Genomic DNA, 21581 nt, shown 5'->3' with positions numbered 1-21581 from the left:
AGGAGTAAAGGGGGAGGCAAACGACATATTTACCTCCATTTTGTCTGGTATAATATTCATTGCTACCTTGGTTTTTTTTTTACTATTTTTTTTTTTTTTTTTCTTTATCTGTACTTATATTTTTCTTTTCATTTTAAATAACAGCAAAGGAAAAAAAGTGAAAGGTCAATGTGAAAGAGAGAGAGAAGAATAAAAAAAAAACAAAAAAGATTTTTTTTTACAATCTTTTTTTAAAAATAAGAAGCAGCAAGTGGTGCTGCTTCCTGGGAATTCGTTCAGGGTTCTTTCTCGATTTTTTCTACCTTTTTTATATTTTTTTCTTTTTTTTTTTTCTTCTTCTTCTCTCTCTCTTCGCATTTCTTTCCTTTCTGTTATTTATTTTTTTCCATAAAAATATAAATGTAAAAATAAAATATAATGTAAATATATATGTATAGTATTACAATAATAATAATAATAATAATAATAATAATAATAATAATAATAATAATAATAATAATAATAATAATATATATTAAATATAATATATATATATATATATAATTAAATGATCGAAATTTAATGTCATATACATAATAGGAAATAATAATAATAATTCAAATTAAAAATAATGGTAATAATTATATATAGTTTAGATGTGACGATAATAAAAAAAAAATATATATATATATAATAACAAATATATTATTAATTATTAATTAATATATAATAATATTATATATATTAATATATATTATATAATATTATATAATAATAATTATATATTATATATACTATATATATATATATTTTTTTTTTTATTATTTAATATTAAATTATATATTTTATTATCGTCACATTATGATTAATAATAATAGTATAATAATAATCATAATCAGTAATAATATATTAAATGAGTTTAATTAAAACTTAACTTAACGAAAATTCTTAAACATCTTAAAAATAATAATTAAAAATTAATATTTTAAAAATAATAAGCATAAAATTAATTAGTTCAAATTAGTCAAACAAAATAGTTTCAATGATATTTAAGATGAGAAAAGAACGAAGAAGAACAAAAAATGATTTTTCTTTGAAAGAAAATGTTTCTTTGCTAATTTTGGGGGGTAAATGAGGGTGAGGGGTGTGTCTTTGTTCGAGAAGAATTCATTCGTTTCGTTATTATTATTATTGTTATTATTTTTTCAAGATTTTTGAGACATCAAATACGAATTAGTATTTCGATTTTATTCTCATTCAAATTTCAGTTCTTTTTTTTTTTTTTTAACAATCTCGAAACGATACAAATCATTTTAAATTATTATTATTATTATTAAATATCATTTTATTTCGACACATAACCTCAAACCACTCATAACCCCCATATCCCCATACTTCTCTAACCTCTCTTTGTTTTATTTAATTTAATTTTTAATCTCAATAGAGTTGGCCATAATTCAATGGCCATTTTTTTTTTGTTTTTTTTTTTAATCTTTTCTCTCTTCATCTCTTTTCTTCTCTTTCCCCATTTTTTCTTTTTTCTTTTTATGTAACGAATAATAAATATTCTTTTTCTTTTTTTCTTTTTTTTTGCAAATTAGGAATCTTAGAAGATTTTATTTATCTTCAATATTTCATTCAACAAACTTCAACTCTCTCTTTTGTTTTATTTTTATTCTTCTTTTTTTTATTTTTTCTTTAATTAGTTTCATCATTTCACAATTATATTTTGTTTATCCTTTTTTTTGTTTCTTTCACTTCTCATTCTTGAATAAATAAATTCTTTATTTATTTATTTATTTATTTATATCGAATGTCCGAAATTTTTCACAGACACGACCTATTCTTTTCTCTTTTCTTCTTCCTTTTATTCTTTTCTACCACCCAACATTATCCAACCCGAATCCCCGTTGTTGGTTCTTTATTTTTTTTTTTGCTTTTATTTCAATTTTTATTTCTCACTCTCTTTCTCTCTTCCTTTTTTATCATCTTCTCGTATTATCATCATATTTCATTATTTCCTTAATTTATTTATTTTTTTCTCAGATCTGATACTTGTTTACAGAATATATATATATAAGTTAAGAATAATAATGATTCTATAGTAAAACTAGAAAAAGACTATTTTTTTTTAATAGTAGCTTTTACAAATCCCTGAATATGTTAACCATAAAATCTTATATCTGAGATATTTCTTTCTCTTTCTTTCTATCTTTCTATCTTTCTTTCATTTTTATAATTAATTACATATATACTAGTAAATATTATTCATTTATTATATCAATTTTAATATAATATTTAATATCTAATATATCTTTATATATATATATATATATTAGGTGTACAACTTTGGTTCCACTATTTTCCTGTAGATGGCTTCTAGAAAAAATAATGGCTTCCATTTTTTCTATACGCCATCTTGTCTGTATTATAAAAATGGCTGGAAGGGAGGGAGTTGCCATTATTTTTTTCTACAAGCCATCTGTAGGAAAATAGTAGAACTAAAGTTGTACATTTATTGGATTGTTTCAACAAGTAATTTCATTTGTTTTCTTCTGACACAATAATGGCATTTAGTTGATACAAACTGGCAAATAACAACACGTGAGATCGATGAGAGATTAAATTAATCAAATTTAACTGTTTATGCCTACTTCAAAGGCCTAAGTTTAACCTCAAAGTGAAAATTGTTTTCATTTTCACAATAAAAAAAAAAAATAAAATTACTCTCTGAACAATCCAATATTATATACTTAATTAAAATTATAGTTATTTCAAAATTATTCCAGCATTCACTCAGAAAATATATATATATATATGTGTGTGTATATATATGTTGTGTGTGTAACGTATGTGTTAAAACATGTACGTGTATATATATGTTATATTTATTTGTGTGGACGTTAATAATTCACTCGCATAATAATAATAATAATATTCATAATTAGATTCATAATTATATCACATTCTCTCACAAAATTTCATTCATTTATTAATTTTTTTTTTTTTTTTTTAAATATTTTACTTCGAAAGCAAAAAAGAAAAGAAAAAAAGATCTGTTTCTCTTTCTCTCTCACTTTCTCTCATTTACCCCCACTCCTGCAATCTTTAAATGTGTTTTTTTTTTTTTATTCTCACACAGCCATATATGCACACTTATATAACAAATTTTTACAGACATACTTTTTTTTCCACACATATGGATAAATCACTTTTATTCATATTTTTTAATCATCATTATCATCATCATCATCATCATTATCATAATCATTTACAATCATTAATGGTTGTTCTTTTCTTTTTTTTTCTTGTTGTTGTTTTATTTTTTTGTTCTTTCTTTTTTAAATTCTTGAGTTAACCATTGTTTTATTTTTTTTCTTGTAAAAAAAAAAAAAAAAGAAAAGAAATAAAATAAGAAAAAATGAAACTAAAAAAAAATGAAGAAATAATTAAAAAAAAAAAACAAACAAACAAACTTCGTGCATAAGTACAACTTGCATCACTTTTTTCTTTTTCTTGTTTTTTTTTTTTTTTTTTTGGAATTCTGATGAATTATTATTACGAAAACAGTCGAAGTATAATAACGCTATTTGTTTATTTATTTATTTATTTTTTCTAATGCTACTTGTTTTATTATATATATAGGTATGTATATATATATATATATTTTTTTTTTTTTGTTTTATTATACGTATTTGTATAAATATTATTTGTTTGTTCAGGTTATTGGCAGTGTTAAATCTGCTGCTCTGCGGTTTTATATTTTTTCATAATTTTATTATTAAAAAAAAGTGTGTTCTTTTTTTATTTATTTTTTTTAAATTTATTTCTCGAGTTTAAATCAAATTACTAATTCTGGCAGGTTGTTTATTCTTTTTTTTTTTTTTAATATTTTTTGTTCTCTTCTTCTTCTTCTTTTTCTTTTTACAAAACACGTATAAGTATATTCTTTTTTGTTAAATTAAATTAAAAAAGAAAGAAATCATTCATCAATGACTGTTTAATTCGAAAAGAAAGCAAACAACTTAAACCTAAAATCTGTGTAAGCTAAAATATTAATTATATCTCGCGTCTAACTATTATTTATAAATATAATTGTTTATAGAAACTTCGTGTTAATCAATTGGTAAAACAGGGTTTCTCAAAAACAATGATAAAACAAAATTGCAAAAAATATTAATCAAATTTAAAAAATTTCTCCCTAAATACAAAACACTATTTGTTACAATAAAAAAAATAATTATTACAATTGAAAATAAATTTTTCATAATACATTATATAACAAACCAAAAGATTTTAGGTTATAATGAAAAAAAATAATTTGTTAGAAAATCAAAGAAATTGTTTTCATTGTTAAATATATAAAAAAATGTTTTGAGAAGCCCTGAAACAAAAGAATAATAATATTAATAATATTATAATATATTTCTTTTTTTATTTTCATAATTATTATAATTATATCATTAATTATTATTGAGCTTGATGAGGTTATGGTAGCGAGAAGAAGATCGGTTTATTTATTAGCCATTCATATTCCATTTTTTTTTGTTTATCTTATTCGATCATATTTCATTGTGTCATTTATCATTCTTTTATTTTATTTTCATTTTTATTTTATATTGTTCACTGTAATTATAACATGGAGGTAGCTCTGGTGTGTGATTTCATACATTTAAAATCATTTCATTTCTATCTTTCATTTCATAGTTTTTCTTTGACTGTTAACACGTTGACTGCCACGCGTGTTTACAACAAAATCCCCGTCAGGCCACCCGTGCCACTGTAAGATGCGTGCTCTGCTACCGCATGTCTGTTTACATTTCTTTCGAAATGAAAAAAATGAATGAATAATGAAATGAATAATGAAAAAAATGAATAATGAAAAAAAAGAAACCCCGATATCTATTACGATCCTCATTTATCACGTTATTACTCTCACTCAAATGGAGAGACACACGTGACGTGAGAATATTATCTACGAAACACGCTCCTATCATGACACAAAGCACGAAAAACATTCATGCTGCTTCTTCAAGCCGGCAGCCATCCGCAAGACTCAAACCTCTGGCCGTCCTCGAATATAATAAGGGTAAATGTGGTATAGATTATTCAGACCAAATGGTTTCCTATGCTTCGACGATGAGGAAAGGAATCAAGTGGTATAGGAAGCTTGGTGTTGAACTTCTACTGGGGACGTCAATTGTAAACGCTTTGGTCGTTTACAAAATTGCGACAAAGAAAACTGTAAATATTAGACGATTCAGAGAACTGATTGCTGCAAAGTTACTAGGACTGAGTGAAGATTTAACACTGCCTTCTGTTCGACGAAATACGCATTGCATCGCCGTTCGCAGAAATAATTTGGGGAAAAGCCTTAGACGCGCATGCAAGCGGTGTTACGCAAATAAAAGAGAAGAACTGGAACGATCAAAGGCACGAGCAAATCTCAGAAAACCCACTACTTTTTGTCCAAGCTGCCCTGGTCAACCGCAACTTTGCAGTGAATGCTTCAATATTTTGCACTGTAAATAATTTTGTTAATAAACGATTTTTAAAAAAATTCAACAGTATTATTATCTCCTGTCATATATTTATCTAAATATGTTCGGAAATCCTTTGGAAGGAGTCACCCGACGTGGCCTGATGAGAACTCTTGCTGTCACCCGAATACGGGTGACGTGGCCTGATGAGAACTTTTGCTGTCACCCGAATACGGGTGACACGGCAGTTAACGTGTTAATTCATTCGTATTCTTGTTTTTATTATATTTAATGAATTTTGTTTTTATTTTGTTATTGAACATTAGTAAAAAAAAAAAAAAAAAAAAAAAAAATATTCAACATAACTTTTCATTTCTATGAAAAGTTTTAACAGATGATAGAGGTTATGTTTGTAACAAGGACAAAAAAGAAAAAGAAAATAAGAAAATAAAATGACTCTGTTTGTAATATAAGTAAGAAAGAATTGTAATATGCATTGAAAAAAAAAAAAAAAACAAAAAAACATATATCACTAAGAGTGCACTGGCCCCCTCTTGTGCACTGGCCCCCTCTTATGCACTGGTCCTAACCTTTCATAAAATTCATTCATATATTATTTTTCCAACCATAATAGAAATCATACTAAACGTAATTCTAAAATAATAGTTGAAAGAAAAAAATAAAAAAAAACTATGAAATCAGAGTGTATTGGATTGTGGTATCTTATTTTAAGCAGATGACTTATATGTAAACAGTAGTAGTAGTAGTAGTAGTAGTAGTATTTGTTAGTAGTAGTAGTAGTAGTAATTTCTATAAGTAAATAGTATCACGGCCTGACTGCTTCTGATTACCTGAGTTTGTTTTATTACATATTTTATGTATATTAATGCATTTATTACAACTTGTCGGTTTTTTTTTTATTTTAAGTACCTGAGAACCTTGAACACGTTCACCATTGTTTCATGACCTTTTTTCTTTTTCTGTTCGCCATATTTTATTTGTCATTTTTAGATATTTTTTTTCTTTTTTGTTGAAATTTATTACATACGTTATTATTTATTTTATATTTTAATTTAAATTTTATTCATTTGTGAGTGAATTATATATATATATATTTTTTTTTGTTAACATTTGGTAGGATTATTATTGAAAATTAAATAAAATAAATCTAATTAATTTGTTAAGTATTGCATGAATTTTTTTTTTAATAGTAATTTAGGGTAATTGAATGCTGCCATTAATTATTTCAATTATTTTTGATATATACAATTTGTAGAAATTATATTTTGTTTGGTTTTTAATTTTTTCTATAAAAAATAATTTGAAAAAGATAATTTTATTAAAATGTATGCTGTTAATGATTACATTTTTCTTTCATCTTTTTTTTGGGATAACGTATTCCCCTTTTTTTTATACAAACTTTATTTTGTATACAAACCCCCTATCAGCACCATATTTTCAATAAATTTGCATTGATTTTTCTATGGAACAAGAAAATGGGGAAGAAGAATTACCAAGATCTCAAAAAAAGTATAAGTGGAAGAAAAAATAAAATCATTACAGATATATATAGTTAAAAACAACGTTACTCAAATCCAGGCTGTAAACAAATCATTTTTTAGCAATTAAAGCTCAATTTTTTTTTTCATAAGTTGCATAAAAAGATTGAAAATTTTATGAATTTTTGGTTTTCTCACACCTTGAAACCTTTAACCAGTTAATTGAGTCTTGAATAAGTGGCAGGATTTTGTATCATGACGAGTATACAAGTCGTACGTAAAAATTAAATGACCATTGTCTATTGAAATTGCAATTTTTGTAAAAAACGGAACTTAATCTTAAATTTTAAGATTAGTAAGAAAAAATTTAAGATTTTTAAATTATTATTTGTTTTTATTTTGAGTTCATTTTATTCTCCTAAATGAGCAGCAATATTTTAACCTCAAAACTTGTTATTGGTCGACTTTAGCGACACACAGCGGAGACAATAGTTAACTGATCAATTACCCAACCCCTTTCCCTTCTTCTTCCTCATTTTTTTGTCTGGTTATGTTTCTATTGTTTCTATTGTTCTTTTATATTTTTTTATAGAAAAAATTCGATTTCGAATTTAATTTCTATAATTTGTAATTTGTCCCCAAAAATAAATTGCTTTTCTTTTTATAATCAATCAAAAATTATTTGGCAGCTTCGTTTGTTTATTTGAAATTTACTATTTTTTCTCTCTTTAGAAATAAAAAAACTATATAAAAAAAAATAATTGATTGGGGTTGGGAGAAACAAGACAAATTGCTTACTTGATTTACTATTGTTTCTCTCTCTCTCTCTCTTTAGAAATAAAATTCAAAAAGAATTGATGGGGGTAAAAAAAAAAATAAGGCTGAAATAAAAAAAAAAGGTCACGAAATATGTATGTTTTATGTTTTTTTGGTTGAACGTATAAATCAAGTTTTAAAAAAGAAACACGACAGTCTCTATTATAAATCTATTGCAATACTGTAATTGGTGACGTTTATAAATCGAAGTGACTATTGCAGACTATGTTCAATTAATGGAAGTGGAAGTGGAGTGGGGGTGACGGTTTTGTGTCTGTCTCTCTCTTGTGTGTATCATGTATGTGTGTGTATATTTTTTTTTTTTTTTAATAATCTTCACGTGTTCGAGAAGAACAAAATAATATTCTTCCATCATTTCTTTGAATTATATTTCATTATTTGCCTATCAAAGGGGAGATATGTATATATATCTATTCATTTGTATACATATAACTATGTTTTAAATACTGTAGTAAAAAACTATGATCTGCAGTGGGGGATTTTAAGGTGATTGGTTGAAGGATAGTGGTGGGGGATACGGGAAGGCGAAGTGGGGGCTGCGGGCAAGCGAAGTGGGGATGAATTTGTATTCTTTCATCTTTATCTTTTAGTGTCGTATTTGACACGTTTATTCCGTCACCCCGTAAATATGATGATTATTATTATTATTATTAGTTACTCATACCCGAACCAACCCCCTTTTTATTATTGTATCCTTTTTTTTTATTCTAGTTTTTTTTTATCTTTCTATTTATTTATTAAATATTTTATTTTCTTTCTCTTTGTATGTATGTATGTTTGTGTAAATTGTGTATTTTGTGTAAATTGTGTTTAGTGTAATTTTTGTTTGTTTTTTATATTTGTGTGTATAAAGTAATTGTCATATATGCACGTTTTTTTTTTTTTTAACTGGTCATATAAAATAAACTTTCCCTGTTTTTTTTTCTTCTTCTTTTTTCTTAATTGTCAAAGAAAAAAAAAGGAAAAAAAGAGCAAAGAAAAAAGAAGGACAGACGAGATAATTCTTAATGAAACTTAAAAACTATATACCATTTGGTTAATATATTTTTTAACTAGGAAAAAAAAGGAAAATAATAATAATTAAAAAAAAAAAAGAGAGAAAAAACCCTATAATCCTAAAAATAACAAAAAAATGTATTATTATCGCACACAGAATAAAATTTACGACTACAAGTAAAGAAAAAAGAAAAGTAATGAGAAAAAAGAATTATAAATTAAAAATATAATAATCTTAAAAATTAAAAGTATCAATAAAAAATATATACATATATATATACATATACAGCTACGTTCACAATTATCATTTTACAATTTAAAACTAGCGTAAAATTAAAACCCGTTTTTCTCGGATTAAATGAAAAAATGAAAATTATAAAAATAGAGGAAAAAAAAAGTAAAAGACGCAATTATTATATTAAACTAAAGATAAATAATTAACCTAGAAAAAAATGAATTATAACCTAAAAAAAGTGAATCAATCGATTATCGAACCGTTCACGAGCCGAAACCGATGAACCATCATCCCAATAAGGGTTTTTTTTTCACCCTTGGTTATCGAATTTTTTTTCTTTTTTTTTCTTTTTTCTTTAAAAAAAGAAGAAGCAATCTTTTTGTTTTATTTTTTTTGTCCTCCCCGTTCCTCCCCCTGTCCTCCCCTTCACAATTTTTTTGTGAAATTATTACAAGATCAAGGCTTGTTTAATTTGTTGTTTTAATTTTTTTTTTTTTTTTTTTTTTTTTTTTTTTTATTGAGGACACACGCGTTCGATGACAAATCATTTTGTTTTTTTTTTTAGAATTTTTTTTCTTTTTTTGTTAATTTTTTTTTCTGATCCATCGGAATCGGTGGCTCGTTTAAAAATGGCTCGAATTTTTGTTGATTTTTTTTTCTCTTTCTTTCTCTAATTATTATTATTATTATATTATTCCTGTATCATTTTTACGAAAGACGGTAGGAGATCGAAGTATTTTTGCTTTTTTCTTTTTTTCCTTTGCATTTCCTTCTCGATGCAATATTTTTTTTTCTTTTCCCTTATTTCGTGTAAATATTTTGTTTATTTTTCGTCTTTCACCCTCCTTTCACCCTCTTTCACCCTCACGTTTATTTCTCGTCCATTTTTCTGCCTGTTTCGTATTTTTCTTCTCTCTCTCTCTTATTTGTTTTCTTTCTTCTTTTTTTTTAAATACAAAATATCATTGAAGGTTTTTGTTTTTGTTTTTTTTTTGTTTCTCGTCCGATTTTATTTTCATTCTTTTTTTTTCTTTTTTTTAAGTATTCTTTTTCTTTTCATTTTTTTTTTTTAAATTTGTATTCGAAGAAATTTGTTCTTGTTGGTTGAGAATTATTTTAAAACGAATAAAATTTGTACTTTTAATTTTATGCATTATTCTTCATCAATGTTTCGTTTTTTCTTTAAATATTTTCTTTTTTTTTTTTTTTAATATTCTTTTAATATTCATTTTTCACATGTATGTAAATTTTTATTATCATAATTATTACAATTAATATTCATGCAGAAGTAATATATATTTTTTTTTCATTCAGTTTCATCGCTATCATAAATATCGTTTCAAGTATTTCAATATAATTTTTTTTCTTTTTTATTTTATTTTATTTTTTTTACATGACCACTTTATTAATTAATTTATTTATTTATTTATTTTGTTTTCTTAATTTTTGTTTTAATTATAGAGAGCATCAAAGGCAAAAAGTGATTTTTCTTTGTACCGATTAGAATACTTGGATGTATTTATAGGTTATGTTTCTTTTTATTCCACTTTCTTGAACGATCCAAGATTAATTAAAAGACAAAAAATAACCACAAAATTATTTTCTTCTTTTATTAACTTTCCTCTCTTTCTCTCTCTCTAACGTCTTTTATTTATTTATTTATTTATTCCCTTTTTTTTTTTTTAATTCTTTTCGCATCAATGTTTCTTTCATTTCTTTCAATTTTTTCAATTTCTCTTCTCATCTTATTCTTTTGTTTCTTACAACATATTTTTTAAACATTTTTTCATTCTCTCTCTCTCTCTCTCTCTCTCTCTCTTTCTTTTTTTCTCAACGCAACTTCTTGTCAATTTGTTTTTTAATTTTTTTTTTTTTTTAATTAAAAATTATTCACTCGTATGACAGAAGTTGTGTTTTATCATTCGAGGTTAGGTGACATCATTTTTATTCTTCGTTTTCTTTCATTTTTTTTTTTCAATTTCTTTTTTTGTTTTCTTTTTTTGTTCATATCCATTCTTTATTTCTCTCTCATTTAAATCATTTTTTTATTTTTTTATTTTTTCTAAAAATCATCAAAACTCACATCCGTGCCGTGGACCTCCTCCTCATTGCGAGAATTTCGAGATCAAATAATTTATTAACATAAAATGTATGTATATATATATATATATCTCCTTTATTATTATTATCATCACCATCTCATTTATAATAATAATAATAATTATTGTTATTATTTATAATCATTATCATTATCATTAATTATTATTAATAATTTTATTTTTATTATTAAAAAATTTACATCGAGAGATCATTGACGAGATGATAGAAAAAATGATACGAGTATAGCAAAATTTAATTTGCGTAATATGATTAAAAAATCGTCGATTAATTATGGTGTTTTATTTATGTGTTTTTCACATACATATATATCTATATATATATATGTATATTTTTAATATATTTCATTAATTCGACGATTATTAATTGCTATATATATATATATCATTTTATAATCTCAAATCTTATCTTTCTCGTCGTTTTTTTTTATCATCATATTTTGTATTTGTTCTTATTTTTGTAAATTCATTCATTTGAAATTTTTAAATTTCACTTTTGAGTGATTTTTCGTATACAGTAGTTGCATATTTCGTATACATGATGTTTTTTTTTTTTTTCACTTCATCTTATTCTTCATCTTCTTTCCTTCATCTTTTTTTTTTTATTCATCTTCTTATCTTCTTTTTTTCTTCATTTCATCAGTTCTTCATTTTGTTTTTCCCCTTTCCTTTCGCATTTCTTGTTTTCCTTTACTTTCTTTCCTTTTTTTTTTTTTTTTTTAACAACGAAATAATAAATACAATGTTTTTTTTTTGTTCAATACATATACGTACTCATGTATTAAATAATTAATTTATTTATATTTTTTTTTACACACATCATGCATAATATTTTATTTATATTTCTCTCTAAATTTTGTTGCTTTTTTTTTTTTATTCTTCGTTTCCAATTTTAGACTCTAATTCTTGAAATTATTTATCTTCTCTTTCCCTTTCACTTTCTCTCTCTCTCTCTCTCATTTTCTTTCTTTCATATTCCACCTGTTCATCTCTTTCCATTGTTTATATTAATAATAATAATAATAATAATTCCGTGAGATTTGTTATAAAATAAATCTCGTTCGTTTTATAATCCATGTTTTCTCTCACATTTTTCAAATGTTCATTCAGCTCGCATTAAAGAATGAAAATAAAAAATATAATTAAATAAATTCTATCAAAAAGGGGTTGTTTGGAAGGGGAGGAGGAAATTTCTTAATTCGTGTTTTTCATAAAACCCATTCGTGTGATTTTACATACTCGAGTTTTGTAAACTTAAGATACGTTTTTATGTGAATCAGCCTAAAAAATTGAGAGATTACTAAATACATATATATGTGTGTATAAATATGACGTATGTATGTGTATATAAAGTTCTTGATTATAAATCAAGTGTCAAATTTCAAATGATCGAAAATCGGAGACCATTTTGTTTTTTCATGAATCGCATTTTTCATATTTTGTAAAATAGGATCCATTTTGTTTTTCATTTTGTTTAGGTTTTCTTTTTGTTTTTTTTTTTGCTTTCTTTCTCTCTCTCTCTCTCTCTCTCGCTCGCTCTCGTCCACAGCCGGGAAAACTTCATATTCCTTAATTTGTTGTTTTTAATTAATTAATTAATTAATTAATTAATTTGTTTGACACACAACTTGTGTGTCTGACATTTTCTTTGTTTTTTTTTTTTTTTTTTTTTTTTTTAGCAAAATGCTTTTATTTTTCTCGCAATTATGTACTCGTCAAAATGAGATTACTATCAGTGTATTTGTTCGTTTAATTTGTTTGTTTGTTTGTTTGTTTTTTTTTTATTTGCCCTTAAACATTGTTGTTTTTATTTGTTTATTTCGAGAACAACACAACACGGGCAAATAATATTTGTGTGTTTATTTTTTATTTAATTTGTAATTTTATTTCTTTATTTTTTTCTTCTTCTTCTTCTTCTTCTTCTTCATCTTCATTCTCATCTTTTGTTTCTTCTCTCATTTTTGTTTGTTTCTTCTCTTTCTTTTGTTTATACAAAATAACATGGAGTGTCGAGATTATTCGTCTTATCGCAAAATTTTTTACTTAAAAAAAAAAAAAAAAAAAAAAAAAAAAAATGCCTTTCGTGAGATTTCGATTCTTTTTATTATTATTAATTATTTGTTTAATTATTTATCTTAATTACTATGATTAAATATACTCAAGAGTATTTGTTTAGAGAACGCGCGTATCAACTATTCTTAATAATAATAATAATAATAATAATAATAATAATAATAATAATAATAATGATAATAATAATGATAATAATAATGAGAAATAATTTATACAGGTTAGTTTTGAAAAAATTTCATGTAACACGTGAAAAGAATGAATAATTTGATTTTATGTTGAAAACATTTATTACTTGCCAATTGATTTGCATTTTTTTGTTTTGTTTAACAACAATAACAACAATTATGATGATTTATTTTATTTTATTTAAACAAAAAAAATTACGAATTACAGACTGAGTTTAGAATATAATTTATTTTTCTTCGAAATACACCATTGGTTTTTTTAAAAGATTAAAATTAAAAAGAAAAAAAAATAAAAATATTCAAATGAACTAAAGTAAAAAAAAAAAAAAGTAAATTTTACAAAAACACGCGCGATTATCTAAATATTTGAATTTTTAATTAAATAAATCAATCAAAATGATAAATGGTCAAAAGTATAATAATAATAATAAAAAAAAAACTACAATTATTTGATTATATTCTTCGCTTAAACCTAAAAAAATAAAAATAAAAATATTATCCAATCATTTTCGATCGTGGTACTAATCAATATTTCAGATCTATCCTGTATAAAAATAATAATAAAAATAATAATAAAAAATAATTACAATATTAACCTAACTTTTATTAACAATTGAAACATATTTACCAATCAGTTTTTTTTTTCGTCTATTATTTTTCTATACATACAATGTTAATGTTAATTTTAAAAATTAATCTTTCAGATAATTGTAATTAAAAAAAAAAAAAAAAAAAAAAAAAACAAGAAAAAAAATAATAAAAATAATAATTAAAATAAAAAAAATGAAATATCATCGACAATTCGAGACTTTTAATATGTTTATGGAAAAAACAAAAAAAAAAAAAAATAATAAAAAAAGGAAAATACCATAAAATCATGAAAAAAAAAAAAAAAACAGATTAGGTATGCATGTTGTCAATTGTATGAAAAAAAAATTAAAAAAAAATAAAAAGTAAACTTAAAATTAAATCATCGTATCATTAGTAGGAACTATTTTAAAATTATTATAAGATTGATTTGATAACGGGGGGTAAGGGGTGGCAAGGGGTGGTTGCTGCGTTTACATTTAAACATAAATATATGTCTAATAATAATAATAATAAATGTATATTTAATTTATATGTATATATATATACAGGGTTGGTTCAATTTCTATAAGTGTTTAATTTTCAGAATCTGCACGTAGGTTGCATGCTTTTAAAAAGGGGGTGTATTTACACACCCTGTATATCTATATAAATTATTATTATTATTATCATTCTTATTATTAATATTTGTAAATATATATTACCAATTAACCTAATTATTAAATTAATTATTAATTTTAATTAATCGACCCACAATGAATTTTTACATTTATTAATCAATCGAAATAATTTTCATTAAAATAAAAAAAAAAAATTAAAAAAAATTTCAAGTGAAAATTAAAACTTAAGAAAAATTGTTTAACAATTTATTCTTTACTCGTTTCCCTTTTTTTAAAACTTCAGCCACCCCTCATCACCTCTTTTTCACCCCGTTTCACATTATCAATAAATCTACGCAGCCAATTTAAAAAAAAATCAAAATGAATAAAAAAAAAACCGAAAAAAAAAATAGGAGTTTAAGTAAAATTAAATTCAATTCTTAAAAATTCGTCATGATTATTGCTCAATGAAAGTAAATAAATTATAAAAAAAAAAAGAAAAAAGTAATATTAATATAAAAAATCATATTCGAGTGATACACCGTTCATTTAAGTTCATCCCCCGAACCCCTTGGTTTTTTTTTCTTTTTTTCTAACAAAAATTATTCACAAAAAGAAAAACGACACACACTAACGTAACAAATTAATAATAATAATAACAATTAATAATAGTAATTATTATTATTATCGTATCATTATTATTAATTTGTTATTGTAAAAAAAAAAAACGAAAATAAAATAATAAGCTCGGTGATTCATTTTGTTCTCTTTTTTTTCTTTTAGGTTAGTTTTTACGTTAGTTTCACGTTGTTGGTGTTGTGATTTTATTTTTCTCTTAATTTTTGGGAGTTGAAATATTTATAAAAGTTTATATTTATTATTTAACAACCCCTATTATAGTTCGCGTTTTTCTTTTTGTATTAATTTTAAAAATGGCTGCCCTATTATTATTATTATTATTATTATTATTATTATTATTATTATTATTATTATTATTATTATTATTATTATTATTACTATTGGATTGGCAAGTAAATGATTGCGAATTTTGTCGATAGATGGCTTTTTAAAATTCACCAATAATTTATAATTAGTTGCCAAACCGATATTATTATTATTATTATTATTATTATTATTATTATTATTATTATTATTGTTATTGTTTTAATTATTATCATTCCTTGGAATAAATTTATCGTCAAATTTTTTTTTACTTGCAATTTAATTTTTATCTATAATAAATGCCACCTAGCACTATAGTATACGAATATCATTTAAATTAATTTGTGTGCGTGTGTAAAAGTGTTTTTTTTTTTTTTTAATATTTACGTGTGTGTGTGTGTGTGTGTGTGTGTGTTGTGAACAGTGATTAGTTTAAAAAACACATTTTTTAGAATTGCGTATTTCGATTTGTAATAAGTACAATTCATATTGGTTTATTTTTAAACAATGTAAATAATTTTGTTAGAAATCAAATATTTAGGACAAAGGGTTTGGGGATTTACTTTCGTTTCTTCAACCCTCTCATAGGGTGAGGGGTTGAAAACTGAACGTTCATGGACGGAATTTACGAATGACATGGAATTTTTTCATTTAAACTTGAAAAATTGTTTATAGAATTATGATTAATTATGATTAACAATTGAACTGATATAAAACAAAACAATAGTCAAGATGACTGTTCTATAAAAAACAATCGGGTACGTAATTTTAAAATTGATTATTCATTTTTGAGGTTAGAAAATTGATTGTTTGTTTTTTAAAGAAATTGCACTGCATTTAGCAATTGATCTGATACAAAAACAAAACAATAGTCAAGATAACTGTTTTTTTTAAAAAACAATCGAGATACGTTATTTCAAAATTGATTATTCATTTTTTGAGGTTAGAAAATTGATTGTTTGTTTTTTAAAGAAATTGCACTGCATTTAGCAATTGATCTGATACAAAAACAAAACAATAGTCAAGATAACTGTTTTTTAAAAAACAATCGAGATACGTAATTTTAAAATTGATTGATAAAATTGATAATTTGAGGTTAGAAAATTTGTTTGTTTGTTTTTTAAAGAAATCACTGTACGTAGAGGTTATGTAACCGTGTATTTCTAAATGTGTCATGAATTAATTGTGTTTTTGTTTCTTTTTTTTCTATAAATCTAAACAATAATTACTTTGTCCTAACATTCATGTGTTTAACACTAATAATTAATAATAATAATAATAATAACTTAATAAGACTTAATAATAATAATAATAATAACTTAATAAGACTTAATAATAATAATAATAATAATAATAATAATAATAATAATAATAATAATAATAATAATTTAGAAATAAAAAGATTGAATATCCTATCGTGTGTTGGTTTAAAACGCATGCATACACACATACACACATAAAACGCAGACACACACACACACACAGCAAGATATTCCTTTTCTTTTGTTTGAATAAATATTTAAACGAATAGATAATTAAAAAAATAAATTAAAAAAAAAAAAATTCTAAAAGAAAGAAAGAAAAGAAAATATTCTTCACCTGCGAACAAGTTTTTGTTTTTGATTTTGACAATTAACATTATTTATAAATAAAAATTAATTGTCAAACGTATGTGAATCGAATTTTAGCAACAATTTTTAATAATTATGTGTATTTTGCATGCATATAATATTATTGTTAAAAGTTTTATGCACATTTTAATGCGCAAATTATTAATCTGTCATCTTTCTATTCGTTTAATTATACACTATTATTATTATTTATTGTTTATTTGTTGTATTTGAGATTCATTTTAAATTTGTTTCTTCTATTTACACTTATGGTTAGTTTTTAATCGCATGCATTGAGGTAGTCGGATGGAATATGTGTGTTTTTATATATGTATATATATGTGTGTGTGTATAAATGTGTGTATATATTTTTTTCTTAACTCTTTCGTTACCAAGGTTTATGCAAAAGCTTTCTATTCTAACTACCCATTTAAGGACAATAATACAAATATATTTTGCAAATTATTAACTCGTCAGAAAATATATATATTGTAACGAAAGAATTAATTATTATTATTATTATCATCATCATGATCATCGTCGTCATCATCATCAACATCATCATATTTCAATGTTCAGTTTTGTTCAATTATTTGTCCCCCTCTTCTCGTGAACACTTCTGTTATTTATGTACGTGTGTATGTGTGTATGAGTTGAATAATTAAATACACGAAGGAAAAAAAAATTTAGATGTCTTAAAAGATTCATAATTAACATTGTTGTCAATTATGTTTGCAACATTGAAATGAGAAAATTAGGAAGAGTTTTGTGTTAACCTTTAACTTCTTCAATAATTTCTCATGCTAAAAGATTCATCTAATTCTAAAATATCTTACAAGGATAATCGAATTATTTCATTAATAGATCAAACAATCTTGAATTAATTAATAACCAGTTTCAATATAATGAAGATTATTGTTATTTAAACTAATGTCATAATATTTGAATTTGTTTTGTTTTGTTATTTGTTCTCAATATTATTATTTTGTAATAACCAATGAAAAATGTGACTATTCTGTTTTAGAATTAACCTCAGATTCCTCGTTGTCACTGTAATCATCTTCATTGGTTGAAAATTCAGCATCCTCAACCATACCACCAGCAGAACCACTAGCACCACCAGTACCACCACTAGTATGCCTATCATTGGATGAAGTATTTTGTCTATCCTCATTAACAGTGGCAGAAACACGATTATTTTCGTCCCTATCTATAAGAGGATAATCATCTAAACTATTACGTGTTGCTAATTTATTTTCAATAGAATTAAGATGGGTTAACTTAGCGTGTTGTGCAGCAGCAACCAATGCTGCAGAGTCAGGAGTTAATCCTAAAGAAGCAAAGTTTGAAGTTTCCGCAATAAGTTGTAAATATGTATCAATTATGACAGAACCGGTTGCACTTTGACGAGGTTGAAGTCCGGACGAAGAAGTTGGATGTATCGGTGCAGTATTAGGTTCACGATTATCCGGTGATGTTTTAAATGATTTAACAGCTACCGCAGGTGACGATGAAGGTGTTGAAGAAGTTCTGTTATTAGACGTATTAATTGAATTCACTTTGATGACGGTATTGTTGTTGGGTGTTGGTGAACCGTACCTTAGACTTAATGGTAATGTTAAATCCTCTGGATCATCACCACCGCACAAACTACTACCAGCATCAGAAGATGGTCCAGGTCTTGGTACTTCCAATCTCATTTCGGGCCTACGTGGACCTGTTGGGCTTGCCCTTGCACGTAGATCTGCTGGACTTACTCTGATACCAGCCCTTTCTAACAACTGTGAAGCCAATTCGGGGTTAAATGGACTAGGCATTTGTATAACTGGTAAATCCTTTGTACTTATTCCACGATGTTGCCTCGACATGTGAGAATGCAAAGAATTTCTTGATTTAGCAACAGTACCACACAATACGCATCTATAACCTGGACAAACGGTATGCTTGTCTTCCAAATGTGTACGCAATGTATGAGCCGATCTATAAATCTTTCCACATTTTGGGCAGGGTCTTGGGTCAGTTGCACGTACACGATTTGCTTCCATTGCTCGTCGCATAACTGAAAAATAATATACAAAATGGTATGTATTAATTATTAATTATTTAATTCAAGTTTTTCTTCGAATATTTATTAATAATGAAACAAAATTTATCTTTTTATAACTATGGTGTTAGTTTTTTTTTTTTTTTTATAGTTTAGTTAGGTTTAGTTTTTTTTTTTGAGGTTAGTTTTTTGTTCTAAAGGAATTTTTGGTATAGTATATTAATAAAATCACTTTTGGGATTGAATTAATACCTTTTTTATTGTACAAAGCATTACTTAAATAATATATATATATTTATTTATTCATTTATTTATTTATATTTATATGTAAATTGTATATATACACTCAATTCTTTTTTTTTTTTTTTTTCATTTGTTTCCTCTTACAAGACGTTCGTTTCGTTTTTCTTATGCGTTATTTGTTAATATTTGTATGCATTTTAGTTTCTTATATCAGATTTAATAATTATTAATAAAATTGTCTTTTTTTTTTCGAACAAATTCTCTTTTGTTTTTTGATAAAATCGAACGTATTTTCCCCCGTCTGGCCCATCCTACCCCCTTTTTTAAAATACAAAATGTATCTTCTTCTTTTTTTTATTTTTTTTTTATGCCCAGCATTTAGAGGAACACGCGTATGTTGTAAGAAAAAAAAAAGAAATAATAAAAAAAAAATAAGAATAAATAAAAAAAAAAGTATTGGGTGTAGTACACACAGGATATACTTTTCAACATATATTTATATATTGTTAAATATAAATATATAAATATATGTTTATTATAATATACATTTTTTTATTCTCGTAAATAATGTGTGTTTTTATTTATTTATTTATTTTATTTATTTATTTATAAACTAATGTTTGCTAAAATAGTGCGTATCATGTAGGATGTATTGTACATCGTTTGTCATACGGTCTGTCGGTCACGAAAGCGGTTTTTATTTTTTTTTATTTTTTATCACACACATATATGCGTTACAAACTTATGGGATTTAAAAATAACAACCACATTCAATTAGACGAAGACTTCTTGTCGGTGGTTGTAGGTTGAAAAATAAAAAATAAAAATATAAAAAATATTCAAGAAAAACAATTGCATCTATAAATATTCTCTCTCTCTCTCTCTCTCTCTCTCTTTCTTTTTCAGTACTTGTTTGATGAAGAAAAAAATAAAACAAAATTGAGAAAGAGAGAGAGAGAGAGAGAGAGAGAGAGAGAGGAAGTAATTTTTATTGTTGTTGTTATTGTTATAAAAATAAAAGTAAAAATAAAAAAATCGATTCGAGAGTTCACAAGTGAAATCAACTTGGATTATAATTAACTTAATAAATTATTAATTGACCTGTTTTTTTTTTTTATATATATATAATTTTTTTTATAATACTCACACGTGTATACTGAACGATATTAAACTAATAATATAATATGGTAAATATGATAAATTATTTTTATGGGGGTGAAAAATTAGAATTTCGTGACCACTCGCGAGACGTATTTTCTTCATTTCTATTTTTTTTTTTTGTTTATTTTTATTTCTTTTTCTTTTTTAATTACTATTATTATTATTAATTCTATAGTAACTATCATACAAGCGTGTTGTATGTATCATCTTGTGTATATTAGTTCTTTATGTCTCTGTTTCTCTATGTGTGTGTTCGTTTTTTTTATTTTTTTTATTATTTGTGTAAGTGATGTATCGATTACATTATAATAATTATTATAATTATTTGAACATTATTAACGAATATCAAATTCTACAAAACTCCGAAGTTTATGGCAACGAATTTTTTCTATACAAAAATCAAACTTTAATTATTTATACTTTTTTTTTTATTTTTTTTTTTATTTTTCATTTGTTTTTTTCCGTACAAAATTTGTCAAACATTTCTTTTTTCTTTTTTTTTTTTTTTGGGATTGGAACTTCGGAGTTTTAGATTTGACAAAAGCGTCGCAAAGTGTTCGTTTATTTTAATTAATTAATTATTTATTTATTCATTTATATATATATTTATTTATTTTTTAAAAAGAATCCTCTAATATTCTAATTAGAATACTGACGAAACGTAAAACTGTAGAAAAATAAGGCTAGGCGCTATTTAGGTATCAGAACGTTTAAAAAGTTATTTGGGGTGGGGGTAAGTGTTGGAGGGGGGCATAGGAGGTTTAGAGGGGATAATAGATGAGTGGTGGGGGGCGTGATTGGAAAATCAGGAAGATGGTCGAGCATTTTTTTATCTTCGTCATCTTTTCTCATTCATTTTGTGTGTTTGTTAGTTTTTGTGTCTGTGTGCATTTTTTTTTATACACGTCGTCTATAAACAATTCGTCTTCTTTTTTTTATATTAATTTTGTTTTATTTTTTTTTTTAAACTATACAGTGTCTCCTCTTCGAGTA

The 21581-nt window shown here is 24.3% G+C and overlaps 2 protein-coding genes and 1 long non-coding RNA gene across 11 annotated transcripts in view; 1 reads left to right on the top strand and 2 right to left on the bottom strand.

The window, feature by feature from the left end:
• Positions 1-1083: 1083 nt before the first annotated feature.
• LOC149033562 (uncharacterized) lies at positions 1084-14137 on the bottom strand. The gene is made up of 2 exons (XR_016177521.1): positions 5713-14137; positions 1084-4697 (listed from the first exon to the last, which is right to left on the bottom strand). It is a non-coding gene; the product is annotated as an uncharacterized LOC149033562 (long non-coding RNA).
• On the top strand, positions 4693-11862 carry LOC107066223 (uncharacterized). The gene has a single exon (XM_089175262.1). It carries the CDS (start codon positions 4858-4860, stop codon positions 5509-5511), a length of 654 nt encoding a protein of 217 aa, XP_089031388.1. The 5' UTR covers positions 4693-4857; the 3' UTR covers positions 5512-11862.
• A 267-nt stretch (positions 14138-14404) lies between the features above and the next one.
• LOC107066690 (protein abrupt) overlaps positions 14405-21581 on the bottom strand; it is a 92485-nt gene continuing 85308 nt past the window's right edge. For 8 of the 9 annotated variants that reach the window (XM_089176651.1, XM_089176679.1, XM_089176665.1 and 5 more), the window contains one exon: positions 14405-19199. In XM_089176651.1, coding sequence (XP_089032777.1) covers positions 18151-19199 — 1049 coding nt within the window. In that variant the 3' untranslated portion in view covers positions 14405-18150. The remainder of the gene's footprint in view (positions 19200-21581) is intronic. The other variant, XM_089176687.1, reaches the window with a different exon arrangement.

The sequence above is a fragment of the Polistes dominula genome, unplaced genomic scaffold (assembly GCF_049000335.1).
Source record: "Polistes dominula isolate Pdom_NZ unplaced genomic scaffold, Pdom_raw_medaka contig_32, whole genome shotgun sequence".
NCBI classification, from domain to species: Eukaryota; Metazoa; Arthropoda; class Insecta; order Hymenoptera; family Vespidae; genus Polistes; species Polistes dominula.
This window is presented reverse-complemented; position numbering and strand designations above follow the sequence as displayed.